At 47.7% G+C, this 22,213-nt stretch overlaps 1 protein-coding gene across 5 annotated transcripts; it reads left to right on the top strand.

The window, feature by feature from the left end:
• The first annotated feature begins 1,346 nt into the window (after positions 1-1,346).
• ttyh1 (tweety family member 1) lies at positions 1,347-22,177 on the top strand. Of its 5 annotated transcripts, none has more exons than XM_062465809.1 (15): positions 1,347-1,554; positions 5,557-5,721; positions 10,269-10,498; positions 12,281-12,392; positions 12,846-13,177; positions 13,383-13,478; positions 13,703-13,775; positions 16,224-16,299; positions 16,549-16,604; positions 16,891-16,983; positions 17,375-17,467; positions 17,559-17,698; positions 18,447-18,507; positions 20,315-20,393; positions 21,089-22,177. In XM_062465809.1, exons 2-14 carry the CDS (start codon positions 5,587-5,589, stop codon positions 20,351-20,353), a joined length of 1,536 nt encoding a protein of 511 aa, XP_062321793.1. In that variant the 5' UTR covers positions 1,347-1,554; positions 5,557-5,586; the 3' UTR covers positions 20,354-20,393; positions 21,089-22,177. The 5 variants fall into 5 exon arrangements, with proteins under 5 accessions (XP_062321793.1, XP_062321789.1, XP_062321790.1 ...); XM_062465805.1 differs by having other exon boundaries at positions 18,447-18,614; XM_062465806.1 differs by having other exon boundaries at positions 5,524-5,721; positions 18,447-18,614.
• The last annotated feature ends 36 nt before the right edge of the window (positions 22,178-22,213 follow it).

Genomic DNA, 22,213 nt, shown 5'->3' with positions numbered 1-22,213 from the left:
TTGTTGTCATTCTTTTTCCAACCCTCTTTTTTCCCAGTCAAATCCACACGCGCCAACGGAGGAATCCCTCTCTCTCTCCGTCCCATCCTCCCTCGCCCCTCGCCCGTACCCTTCTCCCTCTCTGCTCTACCCGTTAGTCGGAGAGTGAGTGTTGATGCCATTTTGCTGTCTCCAATGGAAACTGGTTTGCCTGCAAATGCATTGCATGTTGCTTGTGCCCTCTATTCATCACTCACTCCATCTCACCCTCCCTCTCTCCCCCCATCCCTCCCTCTCTCGCTCTCACGCTCTCATGCTGCCCAGTTGACAACCAACCTTTTTTCCTATTCACAATCTCTCCTGCTTTCCCCCAGTCCCCATTCTCCCCCCTCTCTCCCTCCCTCCCTTTCCCCCAGTCCCCATTCTCCCCCCTCTCTCCCTCCCTCCCTTTCCCCCAGTCCCCATTCTCCCCCCTCTCTCCCTCCCTCCCTTTCCCCCAGCCCCCATTCTCCCCCCTCTCTCCCTCCCTCCCTTTCCCCCAGCCCCCATTCTCCCCCCTCTCTCCCTCCCCCCACCTTTCCTCCAATCCTTTGCTCTCAGTATCCAACTAAGTGTTCTTGTATGCCTCTTAGTCTGTCTAAATATATGTGCTTCTGAACCTTTCCATTTCTCCAGTTTTGTCACAGTTTTGTCTCACCAGGCAACACCTCATTCATTGTCTTTCAACAGAATTTATGGTTTTTACCATTTTATTTCTGCCATGAATCTTTCATTTAAACTCCCAACTTGAACGTCTGGACTATATCTATCTTTAAATAAAAATAAAAAAAACAGTTAAATAATGTGATAGTATATATAAAAAATGTTTCTTCATTTTATTGGTATTGTGCCTCCTAATCTGAGGATGTATACATGGCACGGTTGGAGTGGTAATGGGGGCTGGAGCTGTGGCTCAGTATCTCTCCTAGTACAATAGGAGTGAGGGGACCGACCCCTAATCCCCGTTAACGGATTAATTATCTTTGGGCTCTATCGTGTCGCTGCCTTGTAGTGAATTCTTCTGGGCGTTCTTTTACGAGGCGCTCCAACCCGCCAATAAGAGTCCCTGTGGGGTGTCTCCTCGATCTTAATCCCTCTCTCGCTCTCTCACTCCCATTCTTTCACTCTCTATCTACCTCTCTTACGCTCTCTCTACCACTCCCACTCGCTCTCGATTTATCTCTCTCTCCCTCTCTCTCTCCCTCTGCTCTCTCTTTTTTCTCCCTCTCTCTCGCCGAGCGGTCCTCTCTCATCCATCAACACAAGCACCTCTCCACTGTGACCAGACAACCATACAATTACGGCCTGTTTAATATTTCAATAGCAAGAAAAGAAACAGGCTGTAATTGTTTTTTTTACCCCCACACACACACACATTTTGGGCACATGACTGCAACCCTTTTTTCAGGATGGGTTTATTTCGAGAGCATCCAGAGCTGATGGGTGATTGAACATATCAGTGAGAAGGTAAATATTTGCCGGAAACCAGAGAAGAACCGAGAGCGGGAGAGCCTTCCCTCCGTACACGAGTCAAAGGTAAGCGATGGATCGCCCCTGGTACCCAACTACATCTGGGTTTAATTGTCTGTGTTGTTAAGAAGATGAACGAGCAGTCAAGTGAATTAGGGCTGCTATCTCATTGCATTTTAAATGTTGAAATATTCATCTTCAGATGTTCAAATCCTAAGCAGATATATTCATAAACTGTGAGCTATGTTGATGCTGAAATAAGGACATTATCTGAATTTGCCTTTGCAGTTAGACCACTTATGTTTATCTTTAATGAAGATAGATTAGTCACTTGGTTATCTTTATTTTTTCATCATCAAGGAGGTATTTGTCGTTTGTCTCAATTAATCCCTTGATTACACAGTTTCATCTTGGGGGTAGACATTTTTATTATTTTAGGCTAGATTGCCATTGCTGTCATGTCCTCTTCCTGAATGCCAGAACAGTCTCTGTTTATGACTGGCTGTGCAGCCCTGTTTAACAGACAAAACAGCCCGCACTTTGTGGACAAAATGTTCAGTTTAAGGAAAAACACTGAATTTGCTACATGATTTTGAAGTAGTAGGCTAATCAAACTCTAGCTCTTTAGCTGTAGCAGACTGGGAAATCTGTGACATGGAAAGTCAGGTTCATCAGTCAGAAAAGTAAGCTACTGTATAGGTGGCAGGGACACGGTAGGCTACTGTTGAAAGATGTTCAGTCAAACGCACACACAAACCTAAAGGATGTTGATCGGTCTGTGGTGTGTCCGGAGACCATATTGCAAAAACTGCCGTTAAAGGAACTGCCATTAATACGTCGTTAAGTGGTCGTTAACGCTTTAATGTGTGTAACATAACTGATGATTAAATGACCATAATCATAGCATGATTTCTATTATTTTTGCTGCAGTGAATTATCTGTTAGCTACTCCCAACAACGTAAAAACAGTGGGCGAGTAATGGCAATGTGAGTTACACAACAGAAGACAAAAGATGTGAACTGATTGTCTCCCGTATAGGCGGAGATGCCGTTCTGAGTTTTTTCTCATTAACCATCTTCCAAAATGGCCTTGTAGATTCAGTCGATGGTTTCAAACACGTTCAATACGTGAAATAAATCCACTCCCAAGATTGTTTCGTTCAGCTCTGCTTTGTACAATAGGATAATCAATCCTCCAACCCGGCCTCATTCTCTCTTCCCAAGTCTTTCTGTAGAGGCGCTTAGATTAATTTTATCAGCGAAGAGAAACTGTTCGTCTCATTCTCCCACTCCCCCTATTCTCCCTCTTCTCTACCTTGGTCGCGTGAGCGCATACTCATATATGTGTCTTCGGTTATGCAATCATAACCAGCATGATAACAAGCTGGCAGTTGCCATCACGTCAACTTGAGTCTCGCTCTGCCTGACAACTGCTGAGCAACGCTGCTGTAAGGTGGCTCTTTCCTTCTGTCGCACGATTTACTTCCTGGACAAACCATTTAGAGCACAGTGCCCACTTTTGACATCTATAAATTAATCATAGAAGCTCTGTTTCCAGGTGGATCGTTTTTATGGACGTAGCCGACGTGTATTCATTGGTTGTTGCTTCAAAGCGAGTTTAAGCACTCAGGGTGATTTCTTTAAGCAATCGGATTAAGTTTCTTTGCTATATCTCTATTCTGTCTAACTGAACGGTATTCGTATTAACTATTTGATAACTGTTTCATCTGCGATACATATGTCAAGACAAAAAGCCATAATGTCATAATAGTTTTTGAGTTGATCCGTGGTTGCAATCTGTGAAACTAATGATGCTGTGCTATGATAACGACAGTCTGTTAACGTGGTTGGTGGGAGGTTGACGGATGCGTCGTGTGTGAGCCAATCACATATTTAATAAGTGAAATGGAGTTCTGGCATTGATTTGATTTGTGACAGTTGGGACATTGCAGCCATTAAGGTGGAAAGGCTTATTCTAATGGGTTTAGAGCTGTCCTGTCTGGCCTATGGACGATCTGTTAACTCATTCTAGGCCAGTGCTTGCCCACATCTCAGCTGCTGTCAGATACACTGGACAGAGATTTGTACTTACTATGTTGTTGTAGAAATCATAGCACATTGTATACAGTACAAATGCAGGACTGTATCTGGTCTGCCAGTGTAATGCAAGTATATCAATGGGGTATTTAGAAAAATACTGGTGCATAGTATAGAACTGTGCAGCTTGTTAAATGTTTACATTGGAACAGGAAAGAAAGATACAGCATTCAAAGAGGTCAAACCAAATCAGGTGCCTGGTGCACAAGACATCTGGTCTATTAAACCCTTTTGGACTGAAACGCAGTATTCTTTCTGCTCTTATCGTTCGTGTCATGACTCTTCAAGCTCCTCTGTCTCTTTTTATTGTGAACTGTGAAGACTAGCCCCCCCCCCCCCCCCCTCTCTCTCTCTCTCTCTCTCTCTCTCTCTCTCTCTCTCTCTCTCTCTCTCTCTCTCTCTCTCTCTCTCTCAGACAGCCGTTGTCAGTGGTCCAGACTGTACTCTCTCCTCTTAAGCTGTCTTGAAACCCCTCCTGTTCTCAAACAAGTAAAGCTCTGAAATTCTCTTAATATTGCACAATCAGTGTTGTGCCCCCTCGCATCCTCTGATCACCCCCACCCCGACCCCTCCCCCCTTCGCTTGCCCTGTCATTGTAATAAGGATTCCAGTTTCTGTTTGAGCTAACCGGATTTTCCTCTTGTATTTACCCTACTTTCTCCTCCTCGGCTGGGGGGCTGTGGGCCGGGGTTTGGTGCTGGAGCAGAACTTTGAAGGAAATAAAATGTATTTTTTTCCTTGTATTCTTTGTTTCCATTTGTAGATGGATGAGTTTTTCTTATACTCCTCCACACAGGAGGAGTTAGATGCGGGTGTGAGGACTGTAGCTGAGCCCACACGAATCCCTTCTAGTGTCCCCTCTGTTCCTGGCTGACCCCACCTCTCCCTCCTCATTCAGGCCCAGGGGGTGGAGGTGATTGGGAGGGGCGTAGTGGCCACCTGACAGTGATGGAGATGGAATTTCCCTTCACTTGGCAGAGTTTCCAACAGGCACATACAGTATCTAGCACTGAACCCTGTTCAAAGGCACATACAGTATCTAGCACTGAACCCTGTTCAAAGGCACATACAGTATCTAGCACTGAACCCTGTTCAAAGCCTATCCTAAACCATGAAATGGACAACACGAATCTGACAGAAGGAAATACAATACCTTGTACATTTACATTTAGTCATTTAGCAGACGCTCTTATCCAGAGCGACTTACAGTAAGTACAGGGACATTCCCCCGAGGCAAGTAGGGTGAAGTGCCTTGCCCAAGGACACAACGTCATTTTGCACAGCCGGGAATCGAACTGGCAACCTTCAGATTACTAGCCCGATTCCCTAACCGCTCAGCCACCAGACACCTACTTGTAATGTGTCTTTGTAGCAGTCTCTTGTACAGAGAATACTCTGATTTATGCTCTTTTAGCTGTACGTAGCTGACATTTAGACCATATAACCTTAACTCAGTCCCCTTCATAACTGCATCACTGACTAGAGGGGTGGTTGGGTGAGAGGGTGAGAGGGTGAGAGCGTGATAGAGTGGTTGGGTGAGAGGGTGAGTGGGTGGTTGGGTGAGAGCGTGGTTGGGTGAGAGCGTGAGAGGGTGGTTGGGTGAGAGGGTGGTTGGGTGAGAGGGTGGTTGGGTGAGAGCGTGAGAGGGTGGTTGGGTGAGAGGGTGAGAGGGTGGTTGGGTGAGAGGGTGGTTGGGTGAGAGCGTGAGAGGGTGGTTGGGTGAGAGGGTGAGAGGGTGGTTGGGTGAGAGGGTGAGAGGGTGGTTGGGTGAGAGTGTGAGAGGGTGGTTGGGTAAGAGGGTGAGAGGGTGAGAGATGCAGCATGTGTGGTGGTCCTGCCATCTTTCCTGTCTCTCACTTTGTCCTGCCTGAGGGAGAGAGAGTTGACAATTGAAATGATGCCCTTTGGTTTACCCTCCCTCCCTCCCTCCTTTGGCAGGTCATTCTGACCCTGCTTCTCGCCTTCCAACAGGGTGGAGGAGGGGGTGCTTGGCTGTAGAGTATGGCTGCCATGGCGACGGTTCCCAGCTACACCCCGTCGCTGTGGGTGAGGGTGTGCCACGCCCTTCCCCGCCTGGACCTCACCATGCAGATGAGAGACAGCGCCTTCGTACCTGACAGCTGGGAGTACCAGCAGGTAACGCACAGCCAATCACGGGACACCTGGACAGGGACTGTCCAATCACAAATTGCACCCACAACCTTCACTGTCCAATTAGCAATGCCACTAAATACTAATTTAATCCAATCAAGTAAAAATACCGACACTAAATCAGTCTTTTATCTAACTGATCTATTTGAATCAAGTTTGATTTTGCAATGCTGTGAAAATGCATTCATGTCTTTAATATGAAATGCCTCTTCAGGTTCGATACATGTTCTGAGAACCGTCTATGCCTTGTCATTGGCATAATAAGTCGTGAATTTAACAGGCTTGTTCATGCCTGTGGTGATGTTCTAGTTATTGACTGCTCCAAGAAAGCCTGACCTGGTTCTGAACTCATCAGAAATGTTACACCACCTGGCTACCTCGCCTCAAATCTGCTGGCACCTAATTTCCCTGTGGTTCTACCACAGTTCATGTACCTAACACCACCACAGACCACAAGCCATGCCACTTCTAACCAGCAGTCAAGTGTAGTTTTGCAAAATTGCCTCAGGCATCAGCAGAATATGGTTGGGATTGATTGTTACGAGCGTTAACGATGTAATTCTTTTGTGGGTGTTCAGAACCAGACCATGTTGTGTTGCTTCGCTAAGTTTAATGATTTCAGAGCTTCATCTAGTCATGTCGCACACGTCACATGTCTGGTATATTTCTGGTACAGAGACAGGGACTCCAATCATCTACCAGTAGAGAAAGACAAAAGAGATTGAAAGTGCCCAGAGAAAGGAAGAGAGCGAGAGAACAACGACATAGTGGAACAGAAGACTGGGCAGAGAGAGAGAGAGAGGGAGAGAGAGAGAGAGAGAGAGAGAGAGAGAGAGAGATTTTACAGTCAGGATGTTTTCCTGGCATCTGGTGCGAAGGGCTCATTTCCCCCATTCACAAGAATGGAGACAAATCAGACCCTAATAATTACCGTGGCATCTGTGTCAGCAGTTGTGTAGGTAAACTATTCTGTAGTATAATAAATAGAAGAATACTAGATTTCCTTGATGAACACACCATCTTGAGCAGAAATCAAATTGGTTTTGTCCCAAAACATCGAACCACCGATCATGTATATACCCTTCACAGTCTAATTAACAAACATGTACACCAAACAAAAAATTGTAAAATATTTGCTTGTTTTATTGACTTCAAAAAAACTTTTGACTCTATTTGGCATGAAGGGCTCTACTATAGACTTCTACAGTGTGGTATAGGGGGCAAAACATATGACTTGGTTAAATCAATGTATTTGGAAAATAAATGTGCTGTCAAAATTGGGGATAAACAAACAGATTTCTTCACTCAAAGAAGGGGTGTTCGTCAGGGCTGTAATTTAAGTCCAACTTTATTTAATATATATATAAATGAACTTGCTGTTAAGCTAGATCAATGTACTGCTCCTGGCCTCTCCCTCATGGACAAAGAGGTGAAGTCTCTGTTTTATGCTGACGACCTTGTCTTACTGTCTCCCACCAAACAAGGACTACAACAACAGCTGGACATTGTTGAACAATACTGTCAAAACTGGGCCCTTGCAATAAATATGAAGAAAACTAATATCATGATATTTCAAAAACGCCCCAGATGCCAGGAAGAGAAATACCAGTTTATTATAAATAATCATTTAATTGAACATACTATGAGTTATAACTATCTTGGTTTAACCATAACAGCATCAGGGAGTTTCAACATGGCAGTGAATGCACTAAAAGAAAAAGCTCGAAGAGCCCTAAATGCAATTAGAAGAACATTTTATAATTTGCAAATTCCAATTAAAATCTGGCTTAAAATATTTGATAGTGTGATCCAGCCCATTGCGCTGTATGGTAGTGAAGTATGGGGTCCACTCAGTCATCATAGCTATACCCGCTGGGACAAACACCCAACAGAATCTCTACATGCAGAATTCTGCAGATACATCTTACATGTTCACAGAAAGACGCCAACAAATGCATGTAGAGCAGAATTAGGCAGATACCCAATGATAATTAATATCCAAAAGAGAGCACTAAACTTTTTCAATCACCTTAAATCCAGCCCTCTAGACACCCTCCACTCCAAAGCCCTCCAAACCCAAGAGCTGAACCCAGATAAGAGTCCCCTATGTCAGTTGGTGCTGAGACTCACTGCCCCCACCCAGACACACCCTGACCAGTCTCACACCAACACTGCTTTCCAAACACCAATCAGAGTCAACCAAATTATAACACAATGTAAAGAAACCTACCTGGAACATTGGAAAGAAGAAACTAAAAGCCAAAGTCAATTAGAATGTTATATAGCCTTAGAAAGAGATTATAAACTGGCAGAATATCTCTATACTGTCAGAGATAGAAAGCAGAGACAGATCCTAACCAAGTACAGGCTCAGTGACCACCAATTGGCAATTGAAACAGGACGACACAAAAAATCATGGCAACCAAAAGAAAACAGAATATGTGGTCACTGTTCGACAGGTGAGGTTGAGACGGAGATGCACTTCCTCCTACAATGTGAAACATTCAGTGATATAAGAAATGATTACTGTAACAAACTCCACTCTGTGTCAGATTTCAAAGGTCTTAGTGACCTCTCAAAGGTAAAAATCCTCCTAGGAGAAGGAGACAGGGCATACCTTGCTGCCCAGTATGTATCAGTATGCCACAACCTGAGAGACAGTGAGTGACCTAGACACACAAGGCACACACACAAAGCACACACACAAAATATACTGTGTGTGTGACTGACATGTGTATGTCTGTATGTATATATATATTACGTAATCAATCCTTTAATCTTTCAACTGAATTTGCCATGTTTGGTTGTTATAGTAATAGTTGTAATAGTATACCGATGTCCATAGTAATGATATGAATACTGTTTCTGTGGCTCCACCGTTGCTTTGGCAATATGAACATTTGTTCCTTAATGCTAATAAAGCCAATTGAATTGAATTGAGAGAGAGAGAGAGTGGCAGTGAATGTATTTAAGTAGGTCACAGATTATTAATAGAGATTCAGTGGCATGGATAGAAAGAAAGAGAGAGGAGCGGAGGGGCAAAAGAGTGGGGGAGAGAGAGAGAGAGAGAGAGAGAGAGAGAGAGAGAGAGAGAGAGAGAGAGAGAGAGAAGGGAGAGAGGGAGAGAGGGAGAGAGGGAGAGAGAGCGGGCGGGGGAAAACACGGGAAACGTGGATGGGTTGGGGGATGGATGGATGAGGCAGGAGGTAGAGAAGAGAGAGAGACAGACAGAGAGAGGCAGACAGAGAGAGGCAGAGAGAGACAGAGAGAGAAACAGAGAGAGACAGAGAGAGACAGACAGAGAGGCAGAGAGAGGCAGAGAGAGACAGAGAGAGGCAGAGAGAGGCAGAGAGTGGCAGAGAGTGGCAGAGAGAGGCAGAGAGTGGCAGAGAGAGGCAGAGAGAGGCAGAGAGTGGCAGACAAGCAGATGGATGGGGATAAAGGTGTAGCTGTGTTTTCCCTCTGCTGGTGCACTCTCCAGTAATGTTCAGTGTGTGTAAACGTATTTGGATGCAGAGGAGCGACAGGGCTTAATGACGTTGACACCACCCACATGATGCACCATGTAGGTAGGGAGATGTATGGCTTTAGCAATGAGCTGCAGTCGACCTTGATCTTATTAGTGCAGTGTGCATTCACCACACTTCCAAGCGCTCGGCTTACGTTTGTGATTTTGTGTGTGCACGATTGTGATGTTAAAAAGCCTCTAGCATAAATAACACAATTAACATTCTCACACATTTTCAGACACATATCCCTCCTGCTATCTGGGGTGGGGCAGTGCAGGGGGATTTACTCACAAAAGTGAGGATTTTATTGTAACAACCACAGAATCATATTCAACGTCAATATCTAATACGCTTTTACACAGTCCATTAATTCTCCATCTTTCCTTGCTCTCCTTCTGTCCTTCTCCTCTCTGCTACTTCCTGTTTCCTCCCTCCTTCCTCTCCTTCCTGTTTCCTCCCTCCTTCCTCTCCTTCCTGTTTCCTCCCTCCCTCCTTCCTCTCCTTCCTGTTTCCTCCCTCCTTCCTCTCCTTCCTCTCCTTCCTGTTTCCTTCCTCCTTCCTCTCCTTCCTGTTTCCTCCCTCCTTCCTCTCCTTTCTGTTTTCTCCCTCCCTCCTTCCTCTCCTTTCTGTTTCCTCCCTCCCTCCTCTCCTTTCTGTTTCCTCCCCCCTTCCTGTTTCCTCCCTCCTTTCTCTCCTTCCTGTTTCCTCCCTCCTTCCTCTCCTTCCTGTTTCCTCCCTCCTTCCTGTTTCCTCCCTCCTTCCTCTCCTTCCTGTTTCCTCCCCCCTTCCTGTTTCCTCCCTCCTTCCTCTCCTTCCTGTTTCCTCCCTCCTTCCTCTCCTTCCTGTTTCCTCCCTCCTTCCTGTTTCCTCCCTCCTTCCTCTCCTTCCTGTTTCCTCCCTCCTTCCTGTTTCCTCCCTCCTTCCTCTCCTTCCTGTTTCCTCCCCCCTTCCTGTTTCCTCCCTCCTTCCTCTCCTTCCTGTTTCCTCCCTCCTTCCTCCTCCTTTCCTCTCCTCCTCTGCCAGACCCTGCTGGTTCTGTCCAGCCTTTCTGCCATCGCTCTCGTCCTCTCCCTCCTCGTCATCCTCTCCTTCCTCATACACTACTGCTGCTGTCACCGCGGCGACCGGAACGAGGGCTCGGAGGAGGAGGAAGAGGACGAAGATGGCAGCACGGGCCATGGATATGGCGGGCGGAAGGGGCGGGGCATCTGCTGCGTCACCTGGGTGTCGGTGGCGGCCGTCACACTGTGCTGGTAAGGAGGAGGGGGGCGCCGTGACGGGGGGGCCCTGGTCAGACGGGGGGCCCGGGGGCCCGGCAGAACCCCAGAGGAGGAGGGGGTTGGCTGTTGTCTTGGTGTGACAAGTCATGTCACACACACAGGGCATACTCAATATGGACCAACCTTGTTCATCAGTGTTGGCTGACTATGGATCACATGGCCTTGATTCCCAAGTTTGGTTACGCAGCCAGGAAACATGACACTGCTGACCACAGGGGGGGGGGGGGTGAGGTGATGTCACGGGGGGGGGGGGGGGGGTGTTGAGGTGATGTCACAGGGGGGGTTGGTGAGGTGATGTCACAGGGGGGGGTGGTGAGGTGATGTCACAGGGGGGGGTGGTGAGGTGATGTCACAGGGGAGGGTGGTGAGGTGATGTCACAGGGGAGGGTGGTGAGGTGATGTCACAGGGGGGGGTGGTGAGGTGATGTCACAGGGGAGGGTGGTGAGGTGATGTCACAGGGGAGGGTGGTGAGGTGATGTCACAGGGGGGGGTGGTGAGGTGATGTCACAGGGGAGGGTGGTGAGGTTATGTGGTTTTGAAACGGCCGCATGATTTCCCTTCAGCGTGACGATGACTTGGAAGACCCACCTCAAAGACCCCAGTCCTTTCACCTCCTCCAGCTAGGTCTGGTGACAGTCAGTCACCACCACACCATGTTAGAAAACCTTTATTCCAGTCTTTAGTCTTTGTCATATGTCAAAGGTTCACTGAGACACATGAAGGAAGAGGGCTGGAAGCTGCCTTATGGTGGTTGAGTGATTTAAATATGATACAGCTATGAGCAGTAGGTAGTAGGACAGCGTTCACCCAAGCACTGAGGGTTCATGGTTTTGCTTTGGCTTCACAGTGCAGGCTTGTGTGTTTTTTTTATGTCAGTGGATCAATTGTATGGCACAATATGCTGCCGTTTGGATTTCTGCCTTCATCTGGCAAACAGACAGACAGGCAGACAGGCAGACAGGCAGACAGGTAGACAGACAGACAGGCAGGCAGGCAGGCCGACAGACAAGCAGACAGACAGACAGGCAGACAGGCAGACAGGCAGACAAGCAGACAGAAAATCAGGCAGACAGGCAGGCGGCAGGAAATAGTAGTTGTGATGTTGTTCTGTTTTCCCCTACAGGGACAAACGATCACGAATCTCTAACACTATGAAATTGACATTTCTGATTCACTCTTCAAGTTACGTCGCCAGATTTCACGTCTCTGTAGTCTTGGCAGACTCCAAACATTCGTGGTGCATGTCTTCTTGAATGTAGCATTTAGTGCACATTCGATGGCTAGAAACGAATGTGCGAATCTGCACAGACACATAACCCCCCCCCCCCCTCCCCCTCCCCCCTCTTTCCCCTGCATTCTAATCTGGGTCACATACTTTGTGGGAGATTGGGTCATACCATTTTTCTCTTGTCTGGGGGGATTGGATGAACATCTGGCTCAAGGTTTAATCTGAATATTTGAATAACAAAAAGATGTGTAAATATGTCAGTATTTCTAATATTACGCCTGCTGAATACTAAGGACAACGACTAAGACTTTGCTTTCATTATTTCCTGTTTTTCCTCTCCTTGGTGCTTCTCCATGTTCATTGGTTCATTCCTTTCATCCAATTTCACACCATCCTCACCATGTCTATTTTGTTGTGTCAAATTAATTTAATATGTACATACACACTGAATTAAACATAACTCTTGTAGTGCTTCTCCATCTCTCTCACTCCCTCCGTCCCTTAATCCCTGTTTCCTTTTTTGCAGTGTTGCCATAGGCGTTGGTTTCTACGGCAACAGCGAGGCTAATGATGGGATGTATCAGTTGACCTCGTCTCTTCTCACAGCCAATTACACGCTAGCTTCCATCGATCTGTTGGTGAGTGCTCCCCTCTGCCAACCCTGTCAAAGACATGCTGAATACAGTGACCACCTGCTTTACATATCTGTGTGTGGGTCTTTCCAAACTACACAGCAGTGTGTTCATCTGTAAAAGTGTGAGAAAAGTAGGGTGTAAACATCTGCCATGTTTAGTATCGATCAACCTGATGACTCATGCAGTCAGTATGTGTCACAGTGATGAATGTCTGGTTTTCTTTGTGGAGGCAAAAAAATTGCCGGTATGGCGGATAGATGATTTGATGGATGGATAGATGGAGGAATAGAATTAAATGTGTCCAATATATTTTACAATTGTGAAAGCTATTCAAAGCAAGTAAATCTACCCGTTTCGTTTATCACAACCTATGCCAGTATGATTTCATATAGTTTAGCATATGTACCAGCTATAACCTCTCGTTCAACCCACCCCTTCCTCTTCCTGCTTCCCCAGGTTTCAGACACCATCACTGGGCTGCAGCTCTCCGTCTCCGGGCCCCTGACCTCCATGGAGGAGCTGTTCACGGGCAGCAAGCCCTTCCTGACCTCCACGCGGAACTGCCGGAGGCTGTCGGAGAACGTGGTGAGCCTGCTGTCCTCCCTGGCGCTGGCCCGGGGCGGGGACGGGGGGCTGTGGAACGGCAGCAGCAGCGGAGCCCCCATCGCGGCCCTCACTCCCGCGCCCCCCTCGGTGGCCCCCACCACGGCCCCCGCTGGAGGGGTGATGCCCACCCCCTTCTCTCCCGGCTGGGCCGCCAACACACTGGTGGTCAACGAGGACTACAGGTGAGAGGTGCAGAGAGGTTCTGGGGGGTGGGTCTTATGGGGATGTTAGTGCTCTTAACTCCTCTTATATAACTGCAGTAAACAGTACAATAAACTGTACGCAGGATGTTATGTAACTGCAATAAACTGTACACAGGATTTTATATAGCTGACCTGGGTGTGTGTGTGTGCATGTGTGTGTGTGTGTGCGTGTGTGTGTGTGTAGGTGGCTGTCGTATGTGTTGCTGCTGCTGCTGGACCTGATTGTGTGTCTCTTCATCCTCTTGGGGCTGGCCAAGCAGGCTCGCTGGCTCCTCATCCTGTAAGCACACACACACACAACCATAAACACACGCACACAAACCTACACACACACACAAACCTACACACACGCACACATACACACACACACAAACACACCCACACATGCACACACACAACCATACCTACACACACACACAAACACACACACACAACCATACACACACAAACACATACACGCACACACACAGTGTAAACTCTGAGTGTGCTCTTCCTGTGTTCCAGGATGACGGTGCTGGCTTGGCTGGCTCTGTTCCTGAGCTGGGGGTCTCTGGGCCTGGAGACGGCCTCTGTGGTGGTGAGTGTGCCTTCTTAAAGCGGCACGTCCAGGGTAGGAGGGGGAAGGAGGGCTATGGAGGGTGAGGGAGGAAGGGAGGGGGAGGGACGGAGGGAGGGAGGGAGGGAGGGAGAGGGAGGGAGGGAGGGAGGGAGGGAGGGAGGGAGGGGGAGGGAGGGAGGGAGGGAGGGAGAGGGAGGGAGAGGGAGGGAGAGGGAGAGGGAGGGAGGGAGGTGCAGGTAGAACAGTCCACCAGAGGCAGGAGCGCGGGATAAAAAATATATATATAAAAAATATAGATTTGACAAGCAGGTACAAATAAAAAGGAGTCAGTCCAGGTCCTCCTTTCAAAAACCGCTGCCCTCCACTCCTGCAGCCTCCTCCGCTGCCCTCCACTCCTGCAGTCTCCTCCGCTGCCCTCCACTCCTGCAGTCTCCTCCGCTGCCCTCCACTCCTGCAGTCTCCTCCGCTGCCCTCCACTCCTGCAGCCTCCTCCGCTGCCCTCCACTCCTGCAGCCTCCTCCGCTGCCCTCCACTCCTGCAGTCTCCTCCGCTGCCCTCCACTCCTGCAGTCTCCTCCGCTGCCCTCCACTCCTGCAGTCTCCTCCGCTGCCCTCCACTCCTGCAGTCTCCTCCGCTGCCCTCCACTCCTGCAGTCTCCTCCGCTGCCGTCCCTGGAAGCCGCTGCCCTCCAGTCCTGTAACCTCCTCGCTCTCCCTCCCTGGTTGAACGAGCTGTTGCTCCCTGTGGGGGAGTTATATTACCCTTCGATTAGCTGCAGCTGGGCAGAGGCCATGTGGCAAGGGTGAGCAGGTGGAAATACTCCTGGTTTATTTCCCTCCGCCAGGCTCTTCCTCCTCCACTGGGGGTGCCACACTACCCATACAACAACACATCCATCTCCCTGGGAGGGGGGCTGGGGGCCCGGGGGGCGACTATGGACACTCCCCTGTTCCACTGTGGGAGAGAAAGGGGGCGACCCTTCATGGATGCAGAGGATGCCAGAAAAGCCTTGCTGTGAGGCCTCGGTTTCAGAATCCGAACAGAATAGAGTCTGTGTGTGCGTGTGTGTGTGTGTATTCCTGTGCTTCTGTGAACATTGTGCTAAGCTGTGAAAAGACCGGCATCCTAGGGAACGCTGCAGTCATGGCTGGAAACCAGAAAGGCAGGAAAATGGGGCAGAGATTAAAGATTGAAAGACTGTGTTTGTTTTTGTGTGTGTGTTTGTTAGTTGTCTGATGTGTGTAAATGCACGAAAGTGCATGTTTTTTTTTTGTGAGTGTGTGGGTGTTTGGCTTTCAGGAGTGAAAATGGAAGATGGAAGAACACAAGTGCTTTCAACAAGCAAGAGGGACGGGGAGAGAGGAGGAGAGAGTGAGAGAGTGAGAGAGTGATGGAGGGTAAGGAGAGAGAGAGAGACTTAAGCACATTTAACTCTGAGTGAAAGATAAATCAGCTCACCCAGCGAGACACTGGAGGCTGTCGGTTCATCTCTAAAGGCTCACTGGGAGAGAGTGAGAGGGGGGAGATGGAGGAAGAGAGGGTGAGAGAAGGGGGTGGGGGATGGGCATGGGTACCCATAGGAACAACATTCAATCCCATGAATTGTCGATCGACGAATGCTTTTCAAGCAGTGTTTTTGATTTGACAGTCAGTGCATTTCTCCTGCCACTCCTGCATTAGCGGAGACGATGGTGGGTCAAAAGTACAGAGCACGTCTTCATTCAAGTCCACGATGGAGAGCTGCTTGTGAGCATTCGGCCCAGTCTGAGTCCACGACCTGGGAAGTTTGGCAGGAGAAGAGTGGTGGGGGTGGGGGCAGAGGAGGGGACAGCCTGACTGAAGAGGGCCAGTGTTGCTGCCGGGGGGAGCAGAGGGGGCAGAGGGGGCAGAGGGGGCTGGGTGTCTGTGTGGTTGGTTATCGTGGTCCAGGGTCATGTGGAGCTGTGGGAGATGTCTCAGTGTCTCTGGGTCCACACAGAGCCCCTCTGTCCCTGGCCACTGACAAGGAAACAATGGCCCAGCTGTGGGGGGAGGGATGAGGGCTGGGATGAGGGCCAGGCTCTCATGTCCTGGGTAGGCCCTCACCCCCTTCTGGCTGGCTCTGAGTGAAGCTCGCTCTCCCTCTTCTGGTGACGGCCACCCCTTGCTGTGTCTGAGCGCTCATCAGATGAGAGGTTTGGAGACACGTTTAGGGGACTTGGGGGCGGTGGCACACTGGGCTAATGCAGCATCATGTAGGCTGAGGCTGAGGTGGTTCAGTCTGCCTGAACAGAGCTGGAGTTCTTTTAGGAAATAAGTATGTCAGTCGGTCAGCGTGTCTCCACTAATTTTCCCTCTTGTGATTTCTCTCTCTGCCTCTCTCTCTCTCTCTCTCTCACTCTCTCTCTCTCACTCTCTCTCTCACTCTCTCCCTCTGTCTCTCGCCCTCTCTCTCGCTCCCCGCCTCTGTCACATCTGTTTCGTCAGGCTCTAAGTGACTTCTGTTCAGATCCAAATACGTTTGTCCTCAACTCCACCCACTTCAACTCTGGAACCAACCCAGGTAGAGTTTCTCACCCAGGATCTCCCCATCCCCGACACCTTGTTACTCACATGGCTGCAGAACACTGTCATACACACGAGAAACCTCCCCCTGAGTTTCCTTTCAGACACGCACACGCTCACTGTTTGACAGTAAACACTAGTTCACCCTAAAACTCTATTGAACCGAATGTGATGAACCACACAGGAGTGACCTGACACTTTATCGACTAATCGATTGTCTGTTGTTGTCGTCGTGTCTGATGTTCAGACGTACTGGACTACTACCTGACCTGCAGCCGACGCATGAACAGCCCATTCCAGCAGGTAGACTGCACCCTTCCACCTGACATCGCTAATAAACACATATTATTATTAATGATTGTATCTGTCTGCATCTTCTGGTGGGACGTCCTGTCGTTCTGTGTGTTTCAACCAATTGCCTCTCGGAGGACATGAAAGTTTTCTAAGTCGGTTAGAACCGGGAATGCCCTTCTGTTGTACTCCAGCTCCATGTTGGACACAGTGGATGTGCTGTAATACAGGTTTTGGCAGTAACGCTGTGTTTGGAAGATAGTGCTGTGTTGTGATAGTGTTCAATCCTGGGCTCCAGTTGCTGACGCAGTCCCAGAGGGCGCTATCCAGCATCCACACTCACCTAGCCAGCCTGGACAGAAACGCGCTCCCACAGTTCCCCAAAGCAGAGGTATGGAAGTTCACCTGTAAGACACACAGTTACCCCCTAACCGCCATAGATGGCAAAAGTACACACATCCTTCACTCAAGTAGAAGTACAGATACTCATGTTTAAAGAGACTCTGGAAAATGTTGTGACAACACTTTTTCTAAAGGATTTTTGGAACAAATATTTGGACAAAAAGTTTTGAAAGGTTGACAAATTATTTTCAAATACAATTTTGGAAAAACGTTTCTAACGGTTGACAAAACATTTTATAAAAGTAGTCTCTCATCTCTGCCAACCCTAATTTCTCCCCACCGCACAAGAAATGCGATACGACGGTGCCTCTATGTGAAGCCCTGTGACATACAGTACCTTGGAAAAAGGGCCATACAAATTAAATGTGATTTGATTGTAGAAATCACTGCGAGAGGTTCAGCAGATTCTCAACTCGACAGAGGGCAACTTCCACCAGCTGGTGGCGCTACTCAACTGTCGCGGTCTGAACAAGGTGAGGCGCCTCAATGTGTGAGACGTGGGGTTTGCGCACCCGTGATGTTGTGTCGGCTTTGTAACCGAGTCTGTTAAATGATGTCTCACAGGACTACATAGACTCGCTGAAAGGCCTGTGCTACGATGGCATGGAGGGATTACTCTATCTCTCCCTCTACTCCTTCCTGTCGGCTCTGGCTTTAACCGCTATCCTCTGTTCCCTGCCCGGTGCTTGGAGAAGCTTTCACAGGTGAGTGTGTGTATCTGTGTGTGTTTACGTACATGTGCGGCTGCGTTTTTAGCCCTGAAATAAGCCCTTAAAAGTTGGTATGTGAGAGAGAGCTCCTCTGCGCCATATTGTTGTTTACTGTGTTGAGGCTTTTCACACAATCACTGTGCCTAGTTTATTCTCCATGATCAGCCAAAAGGTATGATTCTATGCACGTTTGTGTTGTGTTTGTGCGCAACTCATTGTGTCTGATGTTTAGCCTTCGACTCCCAGAGCATTGTTCTTCAGTAAACAGGTTCCAACTGTGTCACAAAGCCAGCATGAAGGGATAAAAGATTAAGGGATCAAGGGGATTTTTTTTTTTTCTATCTGTGAATATCAATGTCAAATTAAAAAAGAAATCTGTGTACTGAAAAACATGGCTGAATGCCCCACCACAAAGGAATCTATGTAAACACATTTTTTTAATGTATTAAATTACAAAACCATATTATTTGACCTTTTCATCACCTGTGTTCCCTCGGCATACTACGTCAGCAAACATGGCGATGGAGCCCTTATTGTCACCACAATAGTCAGTTATAAAGAGCCTGAATACCTGATGTTTGAATGTTTGAATGAATTTCGTGCAAAAATACTAGTGAGAGAGTAGCATCCAGGTCACACTCTCCTCGACAGACCAGGTTCCTCAGGGTCAGAAATCGCAGAACCGTCACCCATCATGCCTGCTCTCACCAGTTCTCCTCTGCTCTCTCTCTGACGACGACAGTGATTCCGAGGAGTACGAAGATTCCGACAGCGAGAGCGAGGACCCCTTCACTTCCCATCAGGCACGTAGACAGACGGCCGCGGGGTCCCAGCGAGGGGCCTTGCCCCCCTTCTATAATTACCCAGGGGCCGGCTGGACACCCCCCTTTTCTAGTGCGCCGCCTCTCCAGTGAGTAACACAGACACACAGACAGACAGACAGACAGAATGGCCCAAGGTGTCGCTCTTGCCCCTAGGCACTGGTATGGGATCAGTTCTAAGTTTGTTCCCCAATAGCGGATGATGGTGTTTGGGGAGGCAAAGCTGATCCCAGATCTGTACCTACGGGCAACTTCTGCTTAGAAATCAGACCAGCACAGGACAGGTCATATAGTGAAGGATGCATGAACAATACATAGACTGACTTTTGTACTTTGTACTACTGCCTCACTTATGATTTTCAGTTATCAGTCAGTCGTTATGGACAGGGAAATGACTGATTCTCACACTCAGCACATACAGACAAGTTGTACATAACACTCACAACACCTACACCAACTAACTTACACAGATCAGTAGAGCAGTCACAGTATATTTATGAACGTACAGTCTACGGTACATATATTCACCTCACAGATCCTTAATCCTATAAACACATAGGGCTAGTTCAAACGCACAAATCTGCCAGCTAAAACACACTCAACGCAGACAGACACACAGACAGGTCTATGTGGACTAAAGTGTAGGCAGAGAAACAGACACAACTCCTGAGGTCTGTCTGTCTGTGTGTCTGTCTAACGGTCTGTCCAGCCTTTCCGAAGACAGACCATGTAGGTCGCTCGGTGATTTCAGGGATTTTCGGCTGCGTCTCAAATGACACCCTGTTCCCCCGTATGTTGGAGCACACTGCTCCATGCCGTTCCTGTCCTCAGTAGTGTACGTTTAGGGGACGGCGTCGTCACTTAAGCCACAGCCCCCCGCATTTTATACCCCGGAGATGTGAGGCTCAGGTTGATGTAGGTAAAACTCCCCATCATTCCCAGCTGTCACCCACTCCATGGTGTCCCAAGTCCAAGTCTCGTGTGACCATGTCTCTCAAATTACCTCTACTTTAGCTCTCTCTCTCTTTTTTGTTTCTTCTTTCTATCACTCCCTCCGCTTCCTGTTGTTCTGCTTCTTTTGACCTGCCCTCACACTCCCTGTCTTTATCACTCCGTCTCCTCTCTCTCCTTCTCTCTCACTGTCCGAACTCTGCAAGTCCAGTTAGTCCCCTGAATAGTGTAACGCCCCACCTAATGTACCACCTATGTCAAACATAACACTGGATGCTAAGCTCAGTCTGTAGTCTAGACTGTTTCCATATACAACAACAGTTAGGAGTGTTTCCAGTAGGAAAACCAGCCAGAATTATTGGAAAAAATTCAAACAAGCACAAAGAGTACAGTCAACTTCTGTTACATGCGATGGCTTGGGGCTGTTGTACACTTCTCCAAATGACCTGAAATCAGGCAAAACTATTCAGATGAACTATTGAATTGGGACTGGTGAATCACTGTGCACTTTGCACTTCCCAAGATGCACCTGGCAGGAGTGGACTGTACTGCCAGGCCCTGTACACACTCACACGCTACCCTAACGCCACTAACACAACCTCTAATGCCACCAGTTATAACGAGGTCTGTTTTAAAAACGCCACCATTTCTCTAATCACTCTTCCTCCCTCTCTTCTCACCCCACACCTCGGCACCCGCCTCCCTTCGACCCCCCTCCTTCTATCCGTCTGTCTCTCGACGTGTCTCACCCCTTATTTCCTCTCTTGTTCATCCTTCACACCTCCTCCTCCCCCCCGTGGTCCTCCTCCCCCCTCTCTCTCTCTCTGTCTCTATACAGGACTCCAAACGTTTCCTCCAATGGCAACCCTGGCTATGAGAGCCTGCCCTTGGCAGACAGGCAGTCCCCACCCCCTTCTGTGAGTTCCTCTGTACTTGTGACATCATCATAATCTGTGGCGTTTGTCATCACGATAGATTTAAACCCACTCGCGGGGTACTAAGTGGCTGTACGTGTTTGGGTAGCAGATGTGATTATCGTGGGGAGGCACTCCCCTTGCAGGACCCTGATTTCTGGCCTTTCATCAAACCAACAGACAAAAGTTCTATGTTCGAATGACTCTTTGACATTAAAGTTTACGTGCTGTTTTTTTCCATTGTCATTAACTCTGAATGTACTTCTACTACACGTTGGTAGACCCTACAAGGCCAGGCTAGAAAAGACAGATGTCATAACCCAAAACCAGAACCCTTTCTCCTCTGTAGCTACGGCCATCTAGTGACTACCATATAGCGTCCAAAGTGGGGTGCTTGAAAAAGAGGTTGCCTTTTACAACACGATTAAGGTTCAAGTGATTTCCCCCCTGACCTTACCTAAAAGAGGCGTGGCCTCAACTGTGTTTGACCCTTGACCCGAGGAAACCTCTGCTTCATCCACCCCTGGTCCACAGATTATGGACATGTGTGACCACATGGGTCAGTGCCTAAGTGACATGGATCAATAATTGTGATCTGGTTTCTCTGTTTTTCCTTCTCTCTCTCTGCACACCTTTCTCTCTGGATCTGTGACCACGGCTCCCGTTTCCAAATCTCATCTCGCTTTCTGAAAGTGCAGTACTCTCCTAGCATGCTGACTGGTTACGGGGGGAATCAATCACACCCCAACCCTGCACACTCAAGAAACCTGTATTCACGTTGACTCTTTTTTTTATGTTAGATTATGTATAGAAAATGTTTAGTTTTATTATGAACGGACACTTTACTGAGATGAAAAAAAACAACTAACGAAAAATAAATCGAATGCTAGATGTGAATTAAAGGTAACGTCAGTACCAGGGAGTGTTATGAATTAGAAGCACTTAAAATAAACAGGATTGAATTGACTGTTGTAGTAACTCACTGTACGCTAATGCCAGATAGGTAGCATGGTTATGAAGAACTCTGAACCAGGTTCACTCAGTCAAAGTTACCCCTTCCTGTCCCCCCCCCCCCACCCCCCCATCTGTCCAGAGTCTTTGTGAACTGTTGTGAGACAAGCCAAATGGTATTGACGTTACATTGTAGTTTTATATTTTCAAAATGTATCAGTATCACCACTTTATTTTCAAGTTTTTATATCTAAATATTGTGGTAGAAAAGCACCAGCACGTAGCAAGGAGACGTATATTCAGTGAATGAATATGAAGTTTACTCACTTGATATTCACTTTTATTTCTTTTTACTTTTTTATAGGTGGCAATTCTGTATTTCCTTCGTATTACCTTCAGATACTATTATGTACATTTTGCTGTTGATAAGATCTGATTAATCACAAACCTTTGGTCTTAAACCAACACCCAAGAGGGCTGTGATGACCCTCCTTTAAGGCTGAGGGGAGAACTACAACTACCAACCAGCCTTGAGTGGTTAGAACTACAATTCCCATGCAATGACAGCAGGTACATAGCAATACAGCTCCTGCTACTGGTGCTTCAGTAGCCTTACCGTGAATAGCAATAATGACTATGTATAGCAGTGGGTTTCTGAGCTCTCTATAGGATGTTATGTATATATAAATGGTATGTCTGAGATTTCAATGGGCCCCTTTCATGCCTTGACCTTGTTAACCCTTGACTTAAGTTTGTATGGTCAATGCTCCTTTTGAATGGCATCCTTTTTCACTCCAGAGTCTAATATAATTAAAATAACAGCTACAATAAACCCATGCCTTATTTGTTTTCTTTTCTTCCAGCTGTGACAC

This window comes from Osmerus eperlanus, chromosome 7 (genome assembly GCF_963692335.1).
Source record: "Osmerus eperlanus chromosome 7, fOsmEpe2.1, whole genome shotgun sequence".
NCBI classification, from domain to species: domain Eukaryota; kingdom Metazoa; phylum Chordata; class Actinopteri; order Osmeriformes; family Osmeridae; genus Osmerus; species Osmerus eperlanus.
The sequence above is the reverse complement of the archived record's forward strand: the minus strand, read 5'-3'. Positions and strand labels throughout refer to the sequence as shown.